Source organism: Engystomops pustulosus, chromosome 10 (genome assembly GCF_040894005.1).
Source record: "Engystomops pustulosus chromosome 10, aEngPut4.maternal, whole genome shotgun sequence".
NCBI classification, from domain to species: domain Eukaryota; kingdom Metazoa; phylum Chordata; class Amphibia; order Anura; family Leptodactylidae; genus Engystomops; species Engystomops pustulosus.
In genome coordinates, this window is record NC_092420.1 from 3,149,628 (window position 1) to 3,170,622 (window position 20,995).

General features: G+C 44.4%; 1 protein-coding gene across 1 annotated transcript; it reads right to left on the bottom strand.

Annotated features, from left to right (window-relative positions):
• Nucleotides 1–11: 11 nt before the first annotated feature.
• LOC140103999 (WAP four-disulfide core domain protein 18-like) lies at nt 12–20,766 on the bottom strand. Its single transcript, XM_072127322.1, has 4 exons — nt 20,648–20,766; nt 4,735–4,881; nt 4,516–4,658; nt 12–179 (listed from the first exon to the last, which is right to left on the bottom strand). The coding sequence occupies exons 1-4, from the start codon at nt 20,730–20,732 to the stop codon at nt 174–176; spliced, it is 381 nt and encodes a 126-aa protein (XP_071983423.1). The 5' UTR covers nt 20,733–20,766; the 3' UTR covers nt 12–173.
• Between the last annotated feature and the right edge of the window lie 229 nt (nt 20,767–20,995).

Sequence of the window (20,995 nt, forward strand, 5' to 3'; positions counted from 1 at the left end):
CAGACACCTCGTCCTCGTCATAACTTTATAATTATAATTTACAGGAGATTAAAGTAAAACGTAAAATACAATCGTGGGGGGGGGAGGTCGGAAATGTTGAGCTGCGAGTTTCTACGGATGAAAGATGTTCTGCAGTTTATCCAGGATCCTTCAGCTTCCTTCCATTCTGGGCTTCATAACTGGAGGAATATGAAGGGCAAAGGTCAGAACCTGGTCCAGTCATTAAAGGGTTATTCCCAACAAAGCAAAAATCTTCATTATACACAGGAGGGTAAAATACAGTCGCTCCCCTGCTGGGCAACTGCCTGGGGCCCCCATCCCCACAGGGACCCCCGACCCTGGAGTGGTGTGATGTCTGATGCATCTACTACTGTGTGTACAGAGACGTAAGATCAGAGGAGATGAGTCCGACCTCTTACATCTCCTCACAGCATGTGACTGCCCCCTAGTGGTGGTGTATAATGTGGATGTAGTGATCTCCTCCTAGTGGTGGTGTATAATGTGTATGTAGTGATCTCCCCCTAGTGGTGGTGTATAATGTGTATGTAGTGATCTCCCCCTAGTGGTGGTGTATAATGTGTATGTAGTGAGCTCCCCCTAGTGGTGGTGTATAATCTGTATGTAGTGATCTCCTCCTAGTGGTGGTGTATAATCTGTATGTAGTGATCTCCCCCTAGTGGTGGGGTATAATCTGTATGTAGTGATCTCCCCCTAGTGGTGGGGTATAATCTGTATGTAGTGATCTCCCCCTAGTGGTGGTGTATAATGTGTATGTAGTGATCTCCCCCTAGTGGTGGTGTATAATGTGTATGTAGTGAGCTCCTCCTAGTGGTGGTGTATAATGTGTATGTAGTGATCTCTCCTAGTGGTGGGTGTATATGTGTATGTAGTGATCTCCTCCTAGTGGTGGGTGTATAATGTGTATGTAGTGATCTCCTCCTAGTGGTGGTGTATAATGTGTATGTAGTGATCTCCTCCTAGTGGTGGTGTATAATGTGTATGTAGTGATCTCCTCCTAGTGGTGGTGTATAATGTGTATGTAGTGATCTCCTCCTAGTGGTGGTGTATAATGTGTATGTAGTGATCTCCTCCTAGTGGTGGTGTATAATGTGTATGTAGTGATCTCCTCCTAGTGGTGGTGTATAATCTGTATGTAGTGATCTCCCCCTAGTGGTGGTGTATAATGTGTATGTAGTGATCTCCTCCTAGTGGTGGTGTATAATGTGTATGTAGTGATCTCCTCCTAGTGGTGGTGTATAATCTGTATGTAGTGATCTCCCCCTAGTGGTGGTGTATAATGAGTATGTAGTGATCTCCCTCTAGTGGTTGTGTATAATCTGTATGTAGTGATCTCCCCCTAGTGGTGGTGTATAATGTGTATGTAGTGATCTCCCTCTAGTGGTGGTGTATAATCTGTATGTAGTGATCTCCTCCTAGTGGTGGTGTATAATCTGTATGTAGTGATCTCCCCCTAGTGGTGGTGTATAATGTGTATGTAGTGATCTCCCCCTAGTGGTGGAGTATAATCTGTATGTAGTGATCTCCTCCTAGTGGTGTGTATAATCTGTATGTAGTGATCTCCCCCTAGTGGTGGTGTATAATCTGTATGTAGTGAGCTCCCCCTAGTGGTGGTGTATAATCTGTATGTAGTGAGCTCCCCTAGTGGTGGTGTATAATGTGTATGTAGTGATCTCCTCCTAGTGGTGGTGTATAATGTGTATGTAGTGATCTCCCCCTAGTGGTGGTGTATAATCTGTATGTAGTGATCTCCCCCTAGTGGTGGTGTATAATGTGTATGTAGTGATCTCCCCCTAGTGGTGGTGTATAATGTGTATGTAGTGATCTCCCCCTAGTGGTGGTGTATAATGTGTATGTAGTGAGCTCCCCCTAGTGGTGGTGTATAATCTGTATGTAGTGAGTTCCTCCTAGTGGTGGTGTATAATGTGTATGTAGTGATCTCCTCCCTAGTGGTGGTGTATAATGTGTATGTAGTGACCTCCTCCTAGTGGTGGTGTATAATCTGTATGTAGTGATCTCCTCCTAGTGGTGGTGTATAATCTGTATGTAGTGATCTCCCCCTAGTGGTGGTGTATAATCTGTATGTAGTGATCTCCTCCTAGTGGTGGTGTATAATCTGTATGTAGTGATCTCCTCCTAGTGGTGGTGTATAATGTGTATGTAGTGATCTCCTCCTAGTGGTGGTGTATAATGTGTATGTAGTGATCTCCTCCTAGTGGTGGTGTATAATGTGTATGTAGTGATCTCCCCCTAGTGGTGGTGTATAATCTGTATGTAGTGATCTCCCCCTAGTGGTGGTGAATAATCTGTATGTAGTGATCTCCTCCTAGTGGTGGTGTATAATCTGTATGTAGTGATCTCCTCCTAGTGGTGGTGTATAATGTGTATGTAGTGATCTCCCCCTAGTGGTGGTGTATAATCTGTATGTAGTGATCTCCCCCTAGTGGTGGTGAATAATCTGTATGTAGTGATCTCCTCCTAGTGGTGGTGTATAATCTGTATGTAGTGATCTCCTCCTAGTGGTGGTGTATAATGTGTATGTAGTGATCTCCTCCTAGTGGTGGTGTATAATGTGTATGTAGTGATCTCCCCCTAGTGGTGGTGTATAATGTGTATGTAGTGATCTCCTCCTAGTGGTGGTGTATAATCTGTATGTAGTGATCTCCCCCTAGTGGTGGTGTATAATCTGTATGTAGTGATCTCCCCCTAGTGGTGGTGTATAATGTGTATGTAGTGATCTCCCCCTAGTGGTGGTGTATAATGTGTATGTAGTAATCTCCCCCTAGTGGTGGTGTATAATGTGTATGTAGTAATCTCCCCCTAGTGGTGGTGTATAATGTGTATGTAGTAATCTCCCCCTAGTGGTGGTGTATAATGTGTATGTAGTAATCTCCTCCTAGTGGTGGTGTATAATCTGTATGTAGTGATCTCCCCCTAGTGGTGGTGTATAATGTGTATGTAGTGAGCTCCCCCTAGTGGTGGTGTATAATGTGTATGTAGTGAGCTCCCCCTAGTGGTGGTGTATAATGTGTATGTAGTGAGCTCCCCCTAGTGGTGGTGTATAATGTGTATGTAGTGAGCTCCCCCTAGTGGTGGTGTATAATGTGTATGTAGTAATCTCCCCCTAGTGGTGGTGTATAATGTGTATGTAGTAATCTCCCCCTAGTGGTGGTGTATAATGTGTATGTAGTAATCTCCTCCTAGTGGTGGTGTATAATCTGTATGTAGTGATCTCCCCCTAGTGGTGGTGTATAATGTGTATGTAGTGATCTCCCCCTAGTGGTGGTGTATAATGTGTATGTAGTGATCTCCCCCTAGTGGTGGTGTATAATGTGTATGTAGTGAGCTCCCCCTAGTGGTGGTGTATAATGTGTATGTAGTGAGCTCCCCCTAGTGGTGGTGTATAATGTGTATGTAGTGAGCTCCTCCTAGTGGTGGTGTATAATCTGTATGTAGTGATCTCCCCCTAGTGGTGGTGTATAATCTGTATGTAGTGATCTCCCCCTAGTGGTGGTGTATAATGTGTATGTAGTGATCTCCCCCTAGTGGTGGTGTATAATGTGTATGTAGTAATCTCCCCCTAGTGGTGGTGTATAATGTGTATGTAGTAATCTCCCCCTAGTGGTGGTGTATAATGTGTATGTAGTAATCTCCTCCTAGTGGTGGTGTATAATCTGTATGTAGTGATCTCCCCCTAGTGGTGGTGTATAATGTGTATGTAGTGATCTCCCCCTAGTGGTGGTGTATAATGTGTATGTAGTGAGCTCCCCCTAGTGGTGGTGTATAATGTGTATGTAGTGAGCTCCCCCTAGTGGTGGTGTATAATGTGTATGTAGTGAGCTCCCCCTAGTGGTGGTGTATAATGTGTATGTAGTGAGCTCCCCCTAGTGGTGGTGTATAATGTGTATGTAGTAATCTCCCCCTAGTGGTGGTGTATAATGTGTATGTAGTAATCTCCCCCTAGTGGTGGTGTATAATGTGTATGTAGTAATCTCCTCCTAGTGGTGGTGTATAATCTGTATGTAGTGATCTCCCCCTAGTGGTGGTGTATAATGTGTATGTAGTGATCTCCCCCTAGTGGTGGTGTATAATGTGTATGTAGTGATCTCCCCCTAGTGGTGGTGTATAATGTGTATGTAGTGAGCTCCCCCTAGTGGTGGTGTATAATGTGTATGTAGTGAGCTCCCCCTAGTGGTGGTGTATAATGTGTATGTAGTGAGCTCCTCCTAGTGGTGGTGTATAATCTGTATGTAGTGATCTCCCCCTAGTGGTGGTGTATAATCTGTATGTAGTGATCTCCCCCTAGTGGTGGTGTATAATGTGTATGTAGTGATCTCCCCCTAGTGGTGGTGTATAATCTGTATGTAGTGATATCCCCCTAGTGGTGGTGTATAATGTGTATGTAGTGATCTCCCCCTAGTGGTGGTGTATAATGTGTATGTAGTGAGCTCCCCGTAGTGGTGACTGTATCGTGTGGATCCTTCCTTCTCCTCGCACCGGTTTCTGGCAGGTGAGTTCCCCGGATGCTGTGGGGCAGCACTTCAGTGTCTCTTCACATTTGGAATCGGAGGTGCAGACAACGATCGGGTCACTTATTGTCCCATTCACACTCTCCGGTGGGGGGCAGGATCCAGGTTTTTCTGAAAGTAAATAAAAATAGGTGACGTTGGGTTCGGAGCTTCTGTCTCTGGATTGTAAGATCAGATATTTACCCACCTTCCGGAATCTTACACTGAAGTCCGAGACAAGACGTCTTACAACATTTCCGGATCCCACGACAAGTCGAATCATTATTGCAGACGTTGAAGCAAGCGCCGAGGCTCATCTCCTCCGGCTCCGGACACTTCCCAGGCTTTACTAGAACTGAAGCAAAGAACCACAAGTCCAGCAGCAATAATAATTCTATCCTGCACTACTGATACATTCCTGGAATGACCAATAGGAGGAGCTCACTACATACACATTATACACCACCACTAGGAGGAGATCACTACATACAGATTATACACCACCACTAGGGGGAGATCACTACATACACATTATACACCACCACTAGGGGGAGATCACTACATACACATTATACACCACCACTAGGGGGAGATCACTACATACACATTATACACCACCACTAGGAGGAGATCACTACATACACATTATACACCACCACTAGGGGGAGATCACTACATACACATTATACACCACCACTAGGAGGAGATCACTACATACACATTATACACCACCACTAGGGGGAGATCACTACATACACATTATACACCACCACTAGGGGGAGATCACTACATACACATTATACACCACCACTAGGGGGAGATCACTACATACACATTATACACCACCACTAGGGGGAGCTCACTACATACACATTATACACCACCACTAGGAGGAGATCACTACATACACATTATACACCACCACTAGGGGGAGATCACTACATACAGATTATACACCACCACTAGGGGGAGATCACTACATACACATTATACCCCACCACTAGGGGGAGATCACTACATACACATTATACACCACCACTAGGGGGAGCTCACTACATACAGATTATACATCACCACTAGGGGGAGATCACTACATACAGATTATACATCACCACTAGGGGGAGATCACTACATACACATTATACATCACCACTAGGGGGAGATCACTACATACAGATTATACACCACCACTAGGGGGAGCTCACTACATACAGATTATACATCACCACTAGGGGGAGATCACTACATACAGATTATACACCACCACTAGGAGGAGATCACTACATACACATTATACACCACCACTAGGAGGAGATCACTACATACACATTATACACCACCACTAGGAGGAGATCACTACATACACATTATACACCACCACTAGGGGGAGATCACTACATACACATTATACACCACCACTAGGAGGAGATCACTACATACACATTATACACCACCACTAGGAGGAGATCACTACATACACATTATACATCACCACTAGGAGGAGATCACTACATACACATTATACATCACCACTAGGGGGAGATCACTACATACACATTATACATCACCACTAGGAGGAGATCACTACATACACATTATACATCACCACTAGGGGGAGATCACTACATACAGATTATACACCACCACTAGGGGAGATCACTACATACACATTATACACCACCACTAGGGGGAGCTCACTACATACAGATTATACACCACCACTAGGGGGAGATCACTACATACACATTATACACCACCACTAGCAGGAGATCACTACATACAGATTATACACCACCACTAGGAGGAGATCACTACATACACATTATACACCACCACTAGGGGGAGATCACTACATACACATTATACACCACCACTAGGGGGAGATCACTACATACACATTATACACCACCACTAGGGGGAGATCACTACATACACATTATACACCACCACTAGGGGGAGATCACTACATACACATTATACACCACCACTAGGAGGAGATCACTACATACACATTATACATCACCACTAGGAGGAGATCACTACATACACATTATACACCACCACTAGGAGGAGATCACTACATACACATTATACACCACCACTAGGGGGAGATCACTACATACACATTATACACCACCACTAGGGGGAGATCACTACATACACATTATACACCACCACTAGGAGGAGATCACTACATACAGATTATACACCACCACTAGGAGGAGATCACTACATACACATTATACACCACCACTAGGGGGAGATCACTACATACACATTATACACCACCACTAGGAGGAGATCACTACATACAGATTATACACCACCACTAGGAGGAGATCACTACATACACATTATACACCACCACTAGGGGGAGATCACTACATACAGATTATACACCACCACTAGCAGGAGATCACTACATACACATTATACACCACCACTAGGGGGAGATCACTACATACACATTATACACCACCACTAGGGGGAGATCACTACATACACATTATACACCACCACTAGGGGGAGATCACTACATACACATTATACACCACCACTAGGGGGAGATCACTACATACACATTATACACCACCACTAGGGGGAGCTCACTACATACACATTATACACCACCACTAGGGGGAGATCACTACATACAGATTATACACCACCACTAGGGGGAGCTCACTACATACAGATTATACATCACCACTAGGAGGAGATCACTACATACACATTATACACCACCAGTAGGGGGAGATCAATACATACACATTATACACCACCACTAGGAGGAGATCACTACATACACATTATACACCACCACTAGGGGGAGATCACTACATACACATTATACACCACCACTAGGAGGAGATCACTACATACACATTATACACCACCACTAGGGGGAGATCACTACATACACATTATACACCACCACTAGGAGGAGATCACTACATACACATTATACACCACCTCTAGGGGGAGATCACTACATACACATTATACACCACCACTAGGAGGAGATCACTACATACACATTATACACCACCACTAGGGGGAGATCACTACATACACATTATACACCACCACTAGGAGGAGATCACTACATACACATTATACACCACCACTAGGAGGAGATCACTACATACACATTATACACCACCTCTAGGGGGAGATCACTACATACACATTATACACCACCACTAGGGGGAGATCACTACATACACATTATACACCACCACTAGGAGGAGATCACTACATACACATTATACACCACCACTAGGAGGAGATCACTACATACACATTATACACCACCTCTAGGGGGAGATCACTACATACACATTATACACCACCACTAGGGGGAGATCACTACATACACATTATACACCACCACTAGGGGGAGATCACTACATACACATTATACACCACCACTAGGGGGAGCTCACTACATACACATTATACACCACCACTAGGGGGAGATCACTACATACACATTATACACCACCACTAGGGCGAGATCACTACATACAGATTATACACCACCACTAGGGGGAGCTCACTACATACAGATTATACACCACCACTAGGAGGAGATCACTACATACACATTATACACCACCACTAGGGGGAGATCACTACATACAGATTATACACCACCACTAGGAGGAGATCACTACATACACATTATACACCACCACTAGGGGGAGATCACTACATACACATTATACACCACCACTAGGGGGAGATCACTACATACACATTATACACCACCACTAGGGGGAGATCACTACATACAGATTATACACCACCACTAGGAGGAGATCACTACATACACATTATACACCACCACTAGGAGGAGATCACTACATACACATTATACACCACCACTAGGGGGAGATCACTACATACACATTATACACCACCACTAGGAGGAGATCACTACATACACATTATACATCACCACTAGGGGGAGATCACTACATACAGATTATACACCACCACTAGGGGGAGCTCACTACATACAGATTATACACCACCACTAGGAGGAGATCACTACATACACATTATACACCACCACTAGGGGGAGATCACTACATACAGATTATACACCACCACTAGGAGGAGATCACTACATACACATTATACACCACCACTAGGAGGAGATCACTACATACACATTATACACCACCACTAGGAGGAGATCACTACATACACATTATACACCACCACTAGGGGGAGATCACTACATACACATTATACACCACCACTAGGAGGAGATCACTACATACACATTATACATCACCACTAGGGGGAGATCACTACATACACATTATACATCACCACTAGGGGGAGATCACTACATACACATTATACACCACCACTAGGGGGAGATCACTACATACAGATTATACACCACCACTAGGAGGAGATCACTACATACACATTATACACCACCACTAGGAGGAGATCACTACATACACATTATACACCACCACTAGGGGGAGATCACTACATACACATTATACACCACCACTAGGAGGAGATCACTACATACACATTATACATCACCACTAGGGGGAGATCACTACATACAGATTATACACCACCACTAGGAGGAGATCACTACATACAGATTATACACCACCACTAGGGGGAGATCACTACATACAGATTATACACCACCACTAGGAGGAGATCACTACATACACATTATACACCACCACTAGGAGGGGATCACTACATACACATTATACACCACCACTAGGAGGAGATCACTACATACACATTATACATCACCACTAGGGGGAGATCACTACATACAGATTATACACCACCACTAGGGGGAGATCACTACATACACATTATACACCACCACTAGGGGGAGATCACTACATACAGATTATACACCACCACTAGGAGGAGATCACTACATACACATTATACATCACCACTAGGGGGAGATCACTACATACAGATTATACACCACCACTAGGAGGAGATCACTACATACAGATTATACACCACCACTAGGAGGAGATCACTACATACACATTATACACCACCACTAGGAGGAGCTCACTACATACACATTATACACCACCACTAGGGGGAGATCACTACATACACATTATACACCACCACTAGGGGGGGATCACTACATACACATTATACACCACCACTAGGGGGAGATCACTACATACACATTATACACCACCACTAGGGGGAGATCACTACATACACATTATACACCACCACTAGGGGGAGATCACTACATACACATTATACACCACCACTAGGAGGAGATCACTACATACACATTATACACCACCACTAGGGGGAGATCACTACATACACATTATACACCACCACTAGGAGGAGATCACTACATACACATTATACATCACCACTAGGGGGAGATCACTACATACAGATTATACACCACCACTAGGAGGAGATCACTACATACAGATTATACACCACCACTAGGGGGAGATCACTACATACAGATTATACACCACCACTAGGAGGAGATCACTACATACACATTATACACCACCACTAGGAGGGGATCACTACATACACATTATACACCACCACTAGGAGGAGATCACTACATACACATTATACATCACCACTAGGGGGAGATCACTACATACAGATTATACACCACCACTAGGGGGAGATCACTACATACACATTATACACCACCACTAGGGGGAGATCACTACATACAGATTATACACCACCACTAGGAGGAGATCACTACATACACATTATACATCACCACTAGGGGGAGATCACTACATACAGATTATACACCACCACTAGGAGGAGATCACTACATACAGATTATACACCACCACTAGGAGGAGATCACTACATACACATTATACACCACCACTAGGAGGAGCTCACTACATACACATTATACACCACCACTAGGGGGAGATCACTACATACACATTATACACCACCACTAGGGGGGGATCACTACATACACATTATACACCACCACTAGGGGGAGATCACTACATACACATTATACACCACCACTAGGGGGAGATCACTACATACACATTATACACCACCACTAGGGGGAGATCACTACATACACATAATACACCACCACTAGGGGGAGATCACTACATACACATTATACACCACCACTAGGGGGAGATCACTACATACACATTATACACCACCACTAGGGGGGATCACTACATACACATTATACACCACCACTAGGGGGAGATCACTACATACACATTATACACCACCACTAGGGGGAGATCACTACATACACATTATACACCACCACTAGGGGGAGATCACTACATACACATTATACACCACCACTAGGGGGAGATCACTACATACACATTATACACCACCACTAGGGGGAGATCACTACATACACATTATACACCACCACTAGGGGGAGATCACTACATACAGATTATACACCACCACTAGGAGGAGATCACTACATACACATTATACACCACCACTAGGGGGGATCACTACATACACATTATTCACCACCACTAGGGGGAGCTCACTACATACAGATTATACACCACCACTAGGAGATCACTACATACACATTATACACCACCACTAGGGGGAGATCACTACATACACATTATACACCACCACTAGGGGGAGATCACTACATACACATTATACACCACCACTAGGGGGAGATCACTACATACACATTATACACCACCACTAGGGGGAGATCACTACATACAGATTATACATCACCACTAGGGGGAGATCACTACATACAGATTATACACCACCACTAGGAGGAGATCACTACATACACATTATACACCACCACTAGGGGGAGATCACTACATACACATTATACACCACCACTAGGGGGAGATCACTACATACACATTATACACCACCACTAGGGGGAGATCACTACATACACATTATACACCACCACTAGGGGGAGATCACTACATACACATTATACACCACCACTAGGGGGAGATCACTACATACAGATTATACATCACCACTAGGGGGAGATCACTACATACAGATTATACACCACCACTAGGAGGAGATCACTACATACACATTATACACCACCACTAGGGGGAGATCACTACATACACATTATACACCACCACTAGGGGGAGATCACTACATACACATTATACACCACCACTAGGGGGAGATCACTACATACAGATTATACATCACCACTAGGGGGAGATCACTACATACAGATTATACACCACCACTAGGAGGAGATCACTACATACACATTATACACCACCACTAGGGGGAGATCACTACATACACATTATACACCACCACTAGGGAGAGATCACTACATACACATTATACACCACCACTAGGGGGAGATCACTACATACACATTATACACCACCACTAGGGAGAGATCACTACATACAGATTATACACCACCACTAGGAGGAGATCACTACATACACATTATACACCACCACTAGGAGGAGATCACTACATACACATTATACACCACCACTAGGGGGAGATCACTACATACACATTATACACCACCACTAGGGGGAGATCACTACATACACATTATACACCACCACTAGGGGGAGATCACTACATACACATTATACACCACCACTAGGGGGAGATCACTACATACACATTATACACCACCACTAGGAGGAGATCACTACATACAGATTATACACCACCACTAGGGGGGGATCACTACATACACATTATACACCACCACTAGGAGGAGATCACTACATACAGATTATACACCACCACTAGGGGGGGATCACTACATACACATTATACACCACCACTAGGGGGAGATCACTACATACAGATTATACATCACCACTAGGGGGAGATCACTACATACACATTATACACCACCACTAGGAGGAGATCACTACATACACATTATACACCACCACTAGGAGGAGATCACTACATACAGATTATACACCACCACTAGGGGGAGATCACTACATACAGATTATACACCACCACTAGGAGGAGATCACTACATACACATTATACACCACCACTAGGGGGAGATCACTACATACAGATTATACACCACCACTAGGGGGAGATCACTACATACAGATTATACATCACCACTAGGGGGAGATCACTACATACAGATTATACACCACCACTAGGAGGAGATCACTACATACAGATTTTACACCACCACTAGGGGGAGATCACTACATACACATTATACACCACCACTAGGAGGAGCTCACTACATACACATTATACACCACCACTAGGGGGAGATCACTACATACACATTATACACCACCACTAGGGGGAGATCACTACATACACATTATACACCACCACTAGGAGGAGATCACTACATACACATTATACACCACCACTAGGGGGAGATCACTACATACACATTATACACCACCACTAGGAGGAGATCACTACATACAGATTATACACCACCACTAGGGGGAGATCACTACATACACATTATACACCACCACTAGGGGGAGATCACTACATACACATTATACACCACCACTAGGAGGAGATCACTACATACACATTATACACCACCACTAGGGGGAGATCACTACATACACATTATACACCACCACTAGGAGGAGATCACTACATACAGAATATACACCACCACTAGGGGGAGATCACTACATACAGATTATACACCACCACTAGGAGGAGATCACTACATACACATTATACACCACCACTAGGGGGAGATCACTACATACACATTATACACCACCACTAGGGGGAGATCACTACATACACATTATACACCACCACTAGGGGGAGATCACTACATACACATTATACACCACCACTAGGAGGAGATCACTACATACAGAATATACACCACCACTAGGGGGAGATCACTACATACAGATTATACACCACCACTAGGAGGAGATCACTACATACACATTATACACCACCACTAGGGGGAGATCACTACATACACATTATACACCACCACTAGGAGGAGATCACTACATACACATTATACACCACCACTAGGAGGAGATCACTACATACACATTATACACCACCACTAGGAGGAGATCACTACATACAGATTATACACCACCACTAGGAGGAGATCACTACATACACATTATACACCACCACTAGGAGGAGATCACTACATACACATTATACACCACCACTAGGGGGAGATCACTACATACAGATTATACACCACCACTAGGAGGAGATCACTACATACAGATTATACACCACCACTAGGGGGAGATCACTACATGCACATTATACACCACCACTAGGGGGAGATCACTACATACACATTATACACCACCACTAGGGGGAGATCACTACATACACATTATACACCACCACTAGGGGGAGATCACTACATACACATTATACAGCACCACTAGGGGGAGATCACTACATACACATTATACACCACCACTAGGGGGAGATCACTACATACACATTATACACCACCACTAGGGGGAGATCACTACATACACATTATACACCACCACTAGGGGGAGATCACTACATACACATTATACACCACCACTAGGGGGAGATCACTACATACACATTATACACCACCACTAGGGGGAGATCACTACATACACATTATACACCACCACTAGGGGGAGATCACTACATACACATTATACACCACCACTAGGAGGAGATCACTACATACACATTATACACCACCACTAGGGGGAGATCACTACATACACATTATACACCACCACTAGGGGGAGATCACTACATACACATTATATATCACCACTAGGAGGAGATCACTACATACACATTATACACCACCACTAGGGGGAGATCACTACATACAGATTATACACCACCACTAGGGGGAGCTCACTACATACAGATTATACACCACCACTAGGAGGAGATCACTACATACACATTATACACCACCACTAGGGGGAGATCACTACATACAGATTATACACCACCACTAGGAGGAGATCACTACATACACATTATACACCACCACTAGGGGGAGATCACTACATACACATTATACACCACCACTAGGGGGAGATCACTACATACACATTATACACCACCACTAGGGGGAGATCACTACATACAGATTATACACCACCACTAGGAGGAGATCACTACATACACATTATACACCACCACTAGGAGGAGATCACTACATACACATTATACACCACCACTAGGGGGAGATCACTACATACACATTATACACCACCACTAGGAGGAGATCACTACATACACATTATACATCACCACTAGGGGGAGATCACTACATACAGATTATACACCACCACTAGGGGGAGCTCACTACATACAGATTATACACCACCACTAGGAGGAGATCACTACATACACATTATACACCACCACTAGGGGGAGATCACTACATACAGATTATACACCACCACTAGGAGGAGATCACTACATACACATTATACACCACCACTAGGAGGAGATCACTACATACACATTATACACCACCACTAGGAGGAGATCACTACATACACATTATACACCACCACTAGGGGGAGATCACTACATACACATTATACACCACCACTAGGAGGAGATCACTACATACACATTATACATCACCACTAGGGGGAGATCACTACATACACATTATACATCACCACTAGGGGGAGATCACTACATACAGATTATACACCACCACTAGGGGGAGATCACTACATACAGATTATACACCACCACTAGGAGGAGATCACTACATACACATTATACACCACCACTAGGAGGAGATCACTACATACACATTATACACCACCACTAGGGGGAGATCACTACATACACATTATACACCACCACTAGGAGGAGATCACTACATACACATTATACATCACCACTAGGGGGAGATCACTACATACAGATTATACACCACCACTAGGAGGAGATCACTACATACAGATTATACACCACCACTAGGGGGAGATCACTACATACAGATTATACACCACCACTAGGAGGAGATCACTACATACACATTATACACCACCACTAGGAGGGGATCACTACATACACATTATACACCACCACTAGGAGGAGATCACTACATACACATTATACATCACCACTAGGGGGAGATCACTACATACAGATTATACACCACCACTAGGGGGAGATCACTACATACACATTATACACCACCACTAGGGGGAGATCACTACATACAGATTATACACCACCACTAGGAGGAGATCACTACATACACATTATACATCACCACTAGGGGGAGATCACTACATACAGATTATACACCACCACTAGGAGGAGATCACTACATACAGATTATACACCACCACTAGGAGGAGATCACTACATACACATTATACACCACCACTAGGAGGAGCTCACTACATACACATTATACACCACCACTAGGGGGAGATCACTACATACACATTATACACCACCACTAGGGGGGGATCACTACATACACATTATACACCACCACTAGGGGGAGATCACTACATACACATTATACACCACCACTAGGGGGAGATCACTACATACACATTATACACCACCACTAGGGGGAGATCACTACATACACATTATACACCACCACTAGGGGGAGATCACTACATACACATTATACACCACCACTAGGGGGAGATCACTACATACACATTATACACCACCACTAGGGGGGGATCACTACATACACATTATACACCACCACTAGGGGGAGATCACTACATACACATTATACACCACCACTAGGGGGAGATCACTACATACACATTATACACCACCACTAGGGGGAGATCACTACATACACATTATACACCACCACTAGGGGGAGATCACTACATACACATTATACACCACCACTAGGGGGAGATCACTACATACACATTATACACCACCACTAGGGGGAGATCACTACATACAGATTATACACCACCACTAGGAGGAGATCACTACATACACATTATACACCACCACTAGGGGGGATCACTACATACACATTATTCACCACCACTAGGGGGAGCTCACTACATACAGATTATACACCACCACTAGGAGATCACTACATACACATTATACACCACCACTAGGGGGAGATCACTACATACACATTATACACCACCACTAGGGGGAGATCACTACATACACATTATACACCACCACTAGGGGGAGATCACTACATACACATTATACACCACCACTAGGGGGAGATCACTACATACAGATTATACATCACCACTAGGGGGAGATCACTACATACAGATTATACACCACCACTAGGAGGAGATCACTACATACACATTATACACCACCACTAGGGGGAGATCACTACATACACATTATACACCACCACTAGGGGGAGATCACTACATACACATTATACACCACCACTAGGGGGAGATCACTACATACACATTATACACCACCACTAGGGGGAGATCACTACATACACATTATACACCACCACTAGGGGGAGATCACTACATACAGATTATACATCACCACTAGGGGGAGATCACTACATACAGATTATACACCACCACTAGGAGGAGATCACTACATACACATTATACACCACCACTAGGGGGAGATCACTACATACACATTATACACCACCACTAGGGGGAGATCACTACATACACATTATACACCACCACTAGGGGGAGATCACTACATACAGATTATACATCACCACTAGGGGGAGATCACTACATACAGATTATACACCACCACTAGGAGGAGATCACTACATACACATTATACACCACCACTAGGGGGAGATCACTACATACACATTATACACCACCACTAGGGAGAGATCACTACATACACATTATACACCACCACTAGGGGGAGATCACTACATACACATTATACACCACCACTAGGGAGAGATCACTACATACAGATTATACACCACCACTAGGAGGAGATCACTACATACACATTATACACCACCACTAGGAGGAGATCACTACATACACATTATACACCACCACTAGGGGGAGATCACTACATACACATTATACACCACCACTAGGGGGAGATCACTACATACACATTATACACCACCACTAGGGGGAGATCACTACATACACATTATACACCACCACTAGGGGGAGATCACTACATACACATTATACACCACCACTAGGAGGAGATCACTACATACAGATTATACACCACCACTAGGGGGGGATCACTACATACACATTATACACCACCACTAGGAGGAGATCACTACATACAGATTATACACCACCACTAGGGGGGGATCACTACATACACATTATACACCACCACTAGGGGGAGATCACTACATACAGATTATACATCACCACTAGGGGGAGATCACTACATACACATTATACACCACCACTAGGAGGAGATCACTACATACACATTATACACCACCACTAGGAGGAGATCACTACATACAGATTATACACCACCACTAGGGGGAGATCACTACATACAGATTATACACCACCACTAGGAGGAGATCACTACATACACATTATACACCACCACTAGGGGGAGATCACTACATACAGATTATACACCACCACTAGGGGGAGATCACTACATACAGATTATACATCACCACTAGGGGGAGATCACTACATACAGATTATACACCACCACTAGGAGGAGATCACTACATACAGATTTTACACCACCACTAGGGGGAGATCACTACATACACATTATACACCACCACTAGGAGGAGCTCACTACATACACATTATACACCACCACTAGGGGGAGATCACTACATACACATTATACACCACCACTAGGGGGAGATCACTACATACACATTATACACCACCACTAGGAGGAGATCACTACATACACATTATACACCACCACTAGGGGGAGATCACTACATACACATTATACACCACCACTAGGAGGAGATCACTACATACAGATTATACACCACCACTAGGGGGAGATCACTACATACACATTATACACCACCACTAGGGGGAGATCACTACATACACATTATACACCACCACTAGGAGGAGATCACTACATACACATTATACACCACCACTAGGGGGAGATCACTACATACACATTATACACCACCACTAGGAGGAGATCACTACATACAGAATATACACCACCACTAGGGGGAGATCACTACATACAGATTATACACCACCACTAGGAGGAGATCACTACATACACATTATACACCACCACTAGGGGGAGATCACTACATACACATTATACACCACCACTAGGAGGAGATCACTACATACACATTATACACCACCACTAGGAGGAGATCACTACATACATATTATACACCACCACTAGGGGGAGATCACTACATACACATTATACACCACCACTAGGAGGAGATCACTACATACACATTATACACCACCACTAGGAGGAGATCACTACATACACATTATACACCACCACTAGGAGGAGATCACTACATACAGATTATACACCACCACTAGGAGGAGATCACTACATACACATTATACACCACCACTAGGGGGAGATCACTACATACAGATTATACACCACCACTAGGGGGAGATCACTACATACATATTATACACCACCACTAGGGGGAGATCACTACATACAGATTATACACCACCACTAGGAGGAGATCACTACATACAGATTATACACCACCACTAGGGGGAGATCACTACATGCACATTATACACCACCACTAGGGGGAGATCACTACATACACATTATACACCACCACTAGGGGGAGATCACTACATACACATTATACACCACCACTAGGGGGAGATCACTACATACACATTATACAGCACCACTAGGGGGAGATCACTACATACAGATTATACACCACCACTAGGGGGAGATCACTACATACAGATTATACACCACCACTAGGAGGAGATCACTACATACAGATTATACAGCACCACTAGGGGGAGATCACTACATACAGATTATACACCACCACTAGGGGGAGATCACTACATACAGATTATACACCACCACTAGGGGGAGATCACTACATGCACATTATACACCACCACTAGGGGGAGATCACTACATACACATTATACACCACCACTAGGGGGAGATCACTACATACACATTATACACCACCACTAGGGGGAGATCACTACATACACATTATACAGCACCACTAGGGGGAGATCACTACATACAGATTATACACCACCACTAGGGGGAGATCACTACATACACATTATACATCACCACTAGGGGGAGATCACTACATACACATTATACACCACCACTAGGAGGAGATCACTACATACACATTATACACCACCACTAGGGGGAGATCACTACATACACATTATACACCACCACTAGGGGGAGATCACTACATACACATTATACACCACCGCTAGGGGGAGATCACTACATACACATTATACACCACCACTAGGAGGAGATCACTACATACACATTATACACCACCACTAGGGGGAGATCACTACATACACATTATACACCACCGCTAGGGGGAGATCACTACATACACATTATACACCACCACTAGGAGGAGATCACTACATACAGATTATACACCACCACTAGGGGGAGATCACTACATACAGATTATACACCACCACTAGGGGGAGAATACAGAACCACATAGTACACCCCCTGCACATAGTAAATGGGCCCCAATGTGTCTGAAGGTGCTGATTATCCTGTTCATGAACCTGTCAAAGCAGCGAATCCTCAGCTCAGCGCAGGCTACATTCAGCACATAATTGTCTTCTCCTCCCCCCGCTTTAATATTGGAACGTTCCAGGTAGAGCGATTACACCCGAGTATTAGGGAATTGCTAGTTGTGTAACACTAGGGCTCCATAATCCAATTCACTAAGAAGAGGATGGGTAGAGCCGCCACATTCACCCCTCCCTTCTCAATGAGACGTGATGAGCCCCAATGATCCGTCCGAAGGTTCCCTTTAAGTTTCCTGGACCGGTCCATTCTGAGCTTTGTTCCCAGTAAAACAATGAGGAAACTCACAAGCTGCCACTTCCCTACACGAGGTGAGGTCTGGGCTGCCCACCCTGGGGACTTACCTGTGGTGGTCATGGGTGTCTGTGTCACGTTGTCCCCGTGGACACACGTCAGTCCCAGCAGCAGCAGCAGCGGCAGGAGCTTCATTGTGCTGCTCCAGGCTCCAGGTACAGGACGATCCCTGCAAATCCACCAAATAGCCTTTAAATGTAAGGAGCCGGGGCGGTGCACCGGGGGGAGGGGTCCCACCTGCAGGTCCCGCCCCTCTCACCTGTTACCTGTAGCCGCAAGGAAACTTTCTCACCTGAGGCAGAGAATTCGCTGCTGTCACACAGGATGAGACGCGGACAGCGAGGACAGAACATCTCCAGCTCCTCCACATCTGCAGCAGCTCGGAAACAACTGCCCCC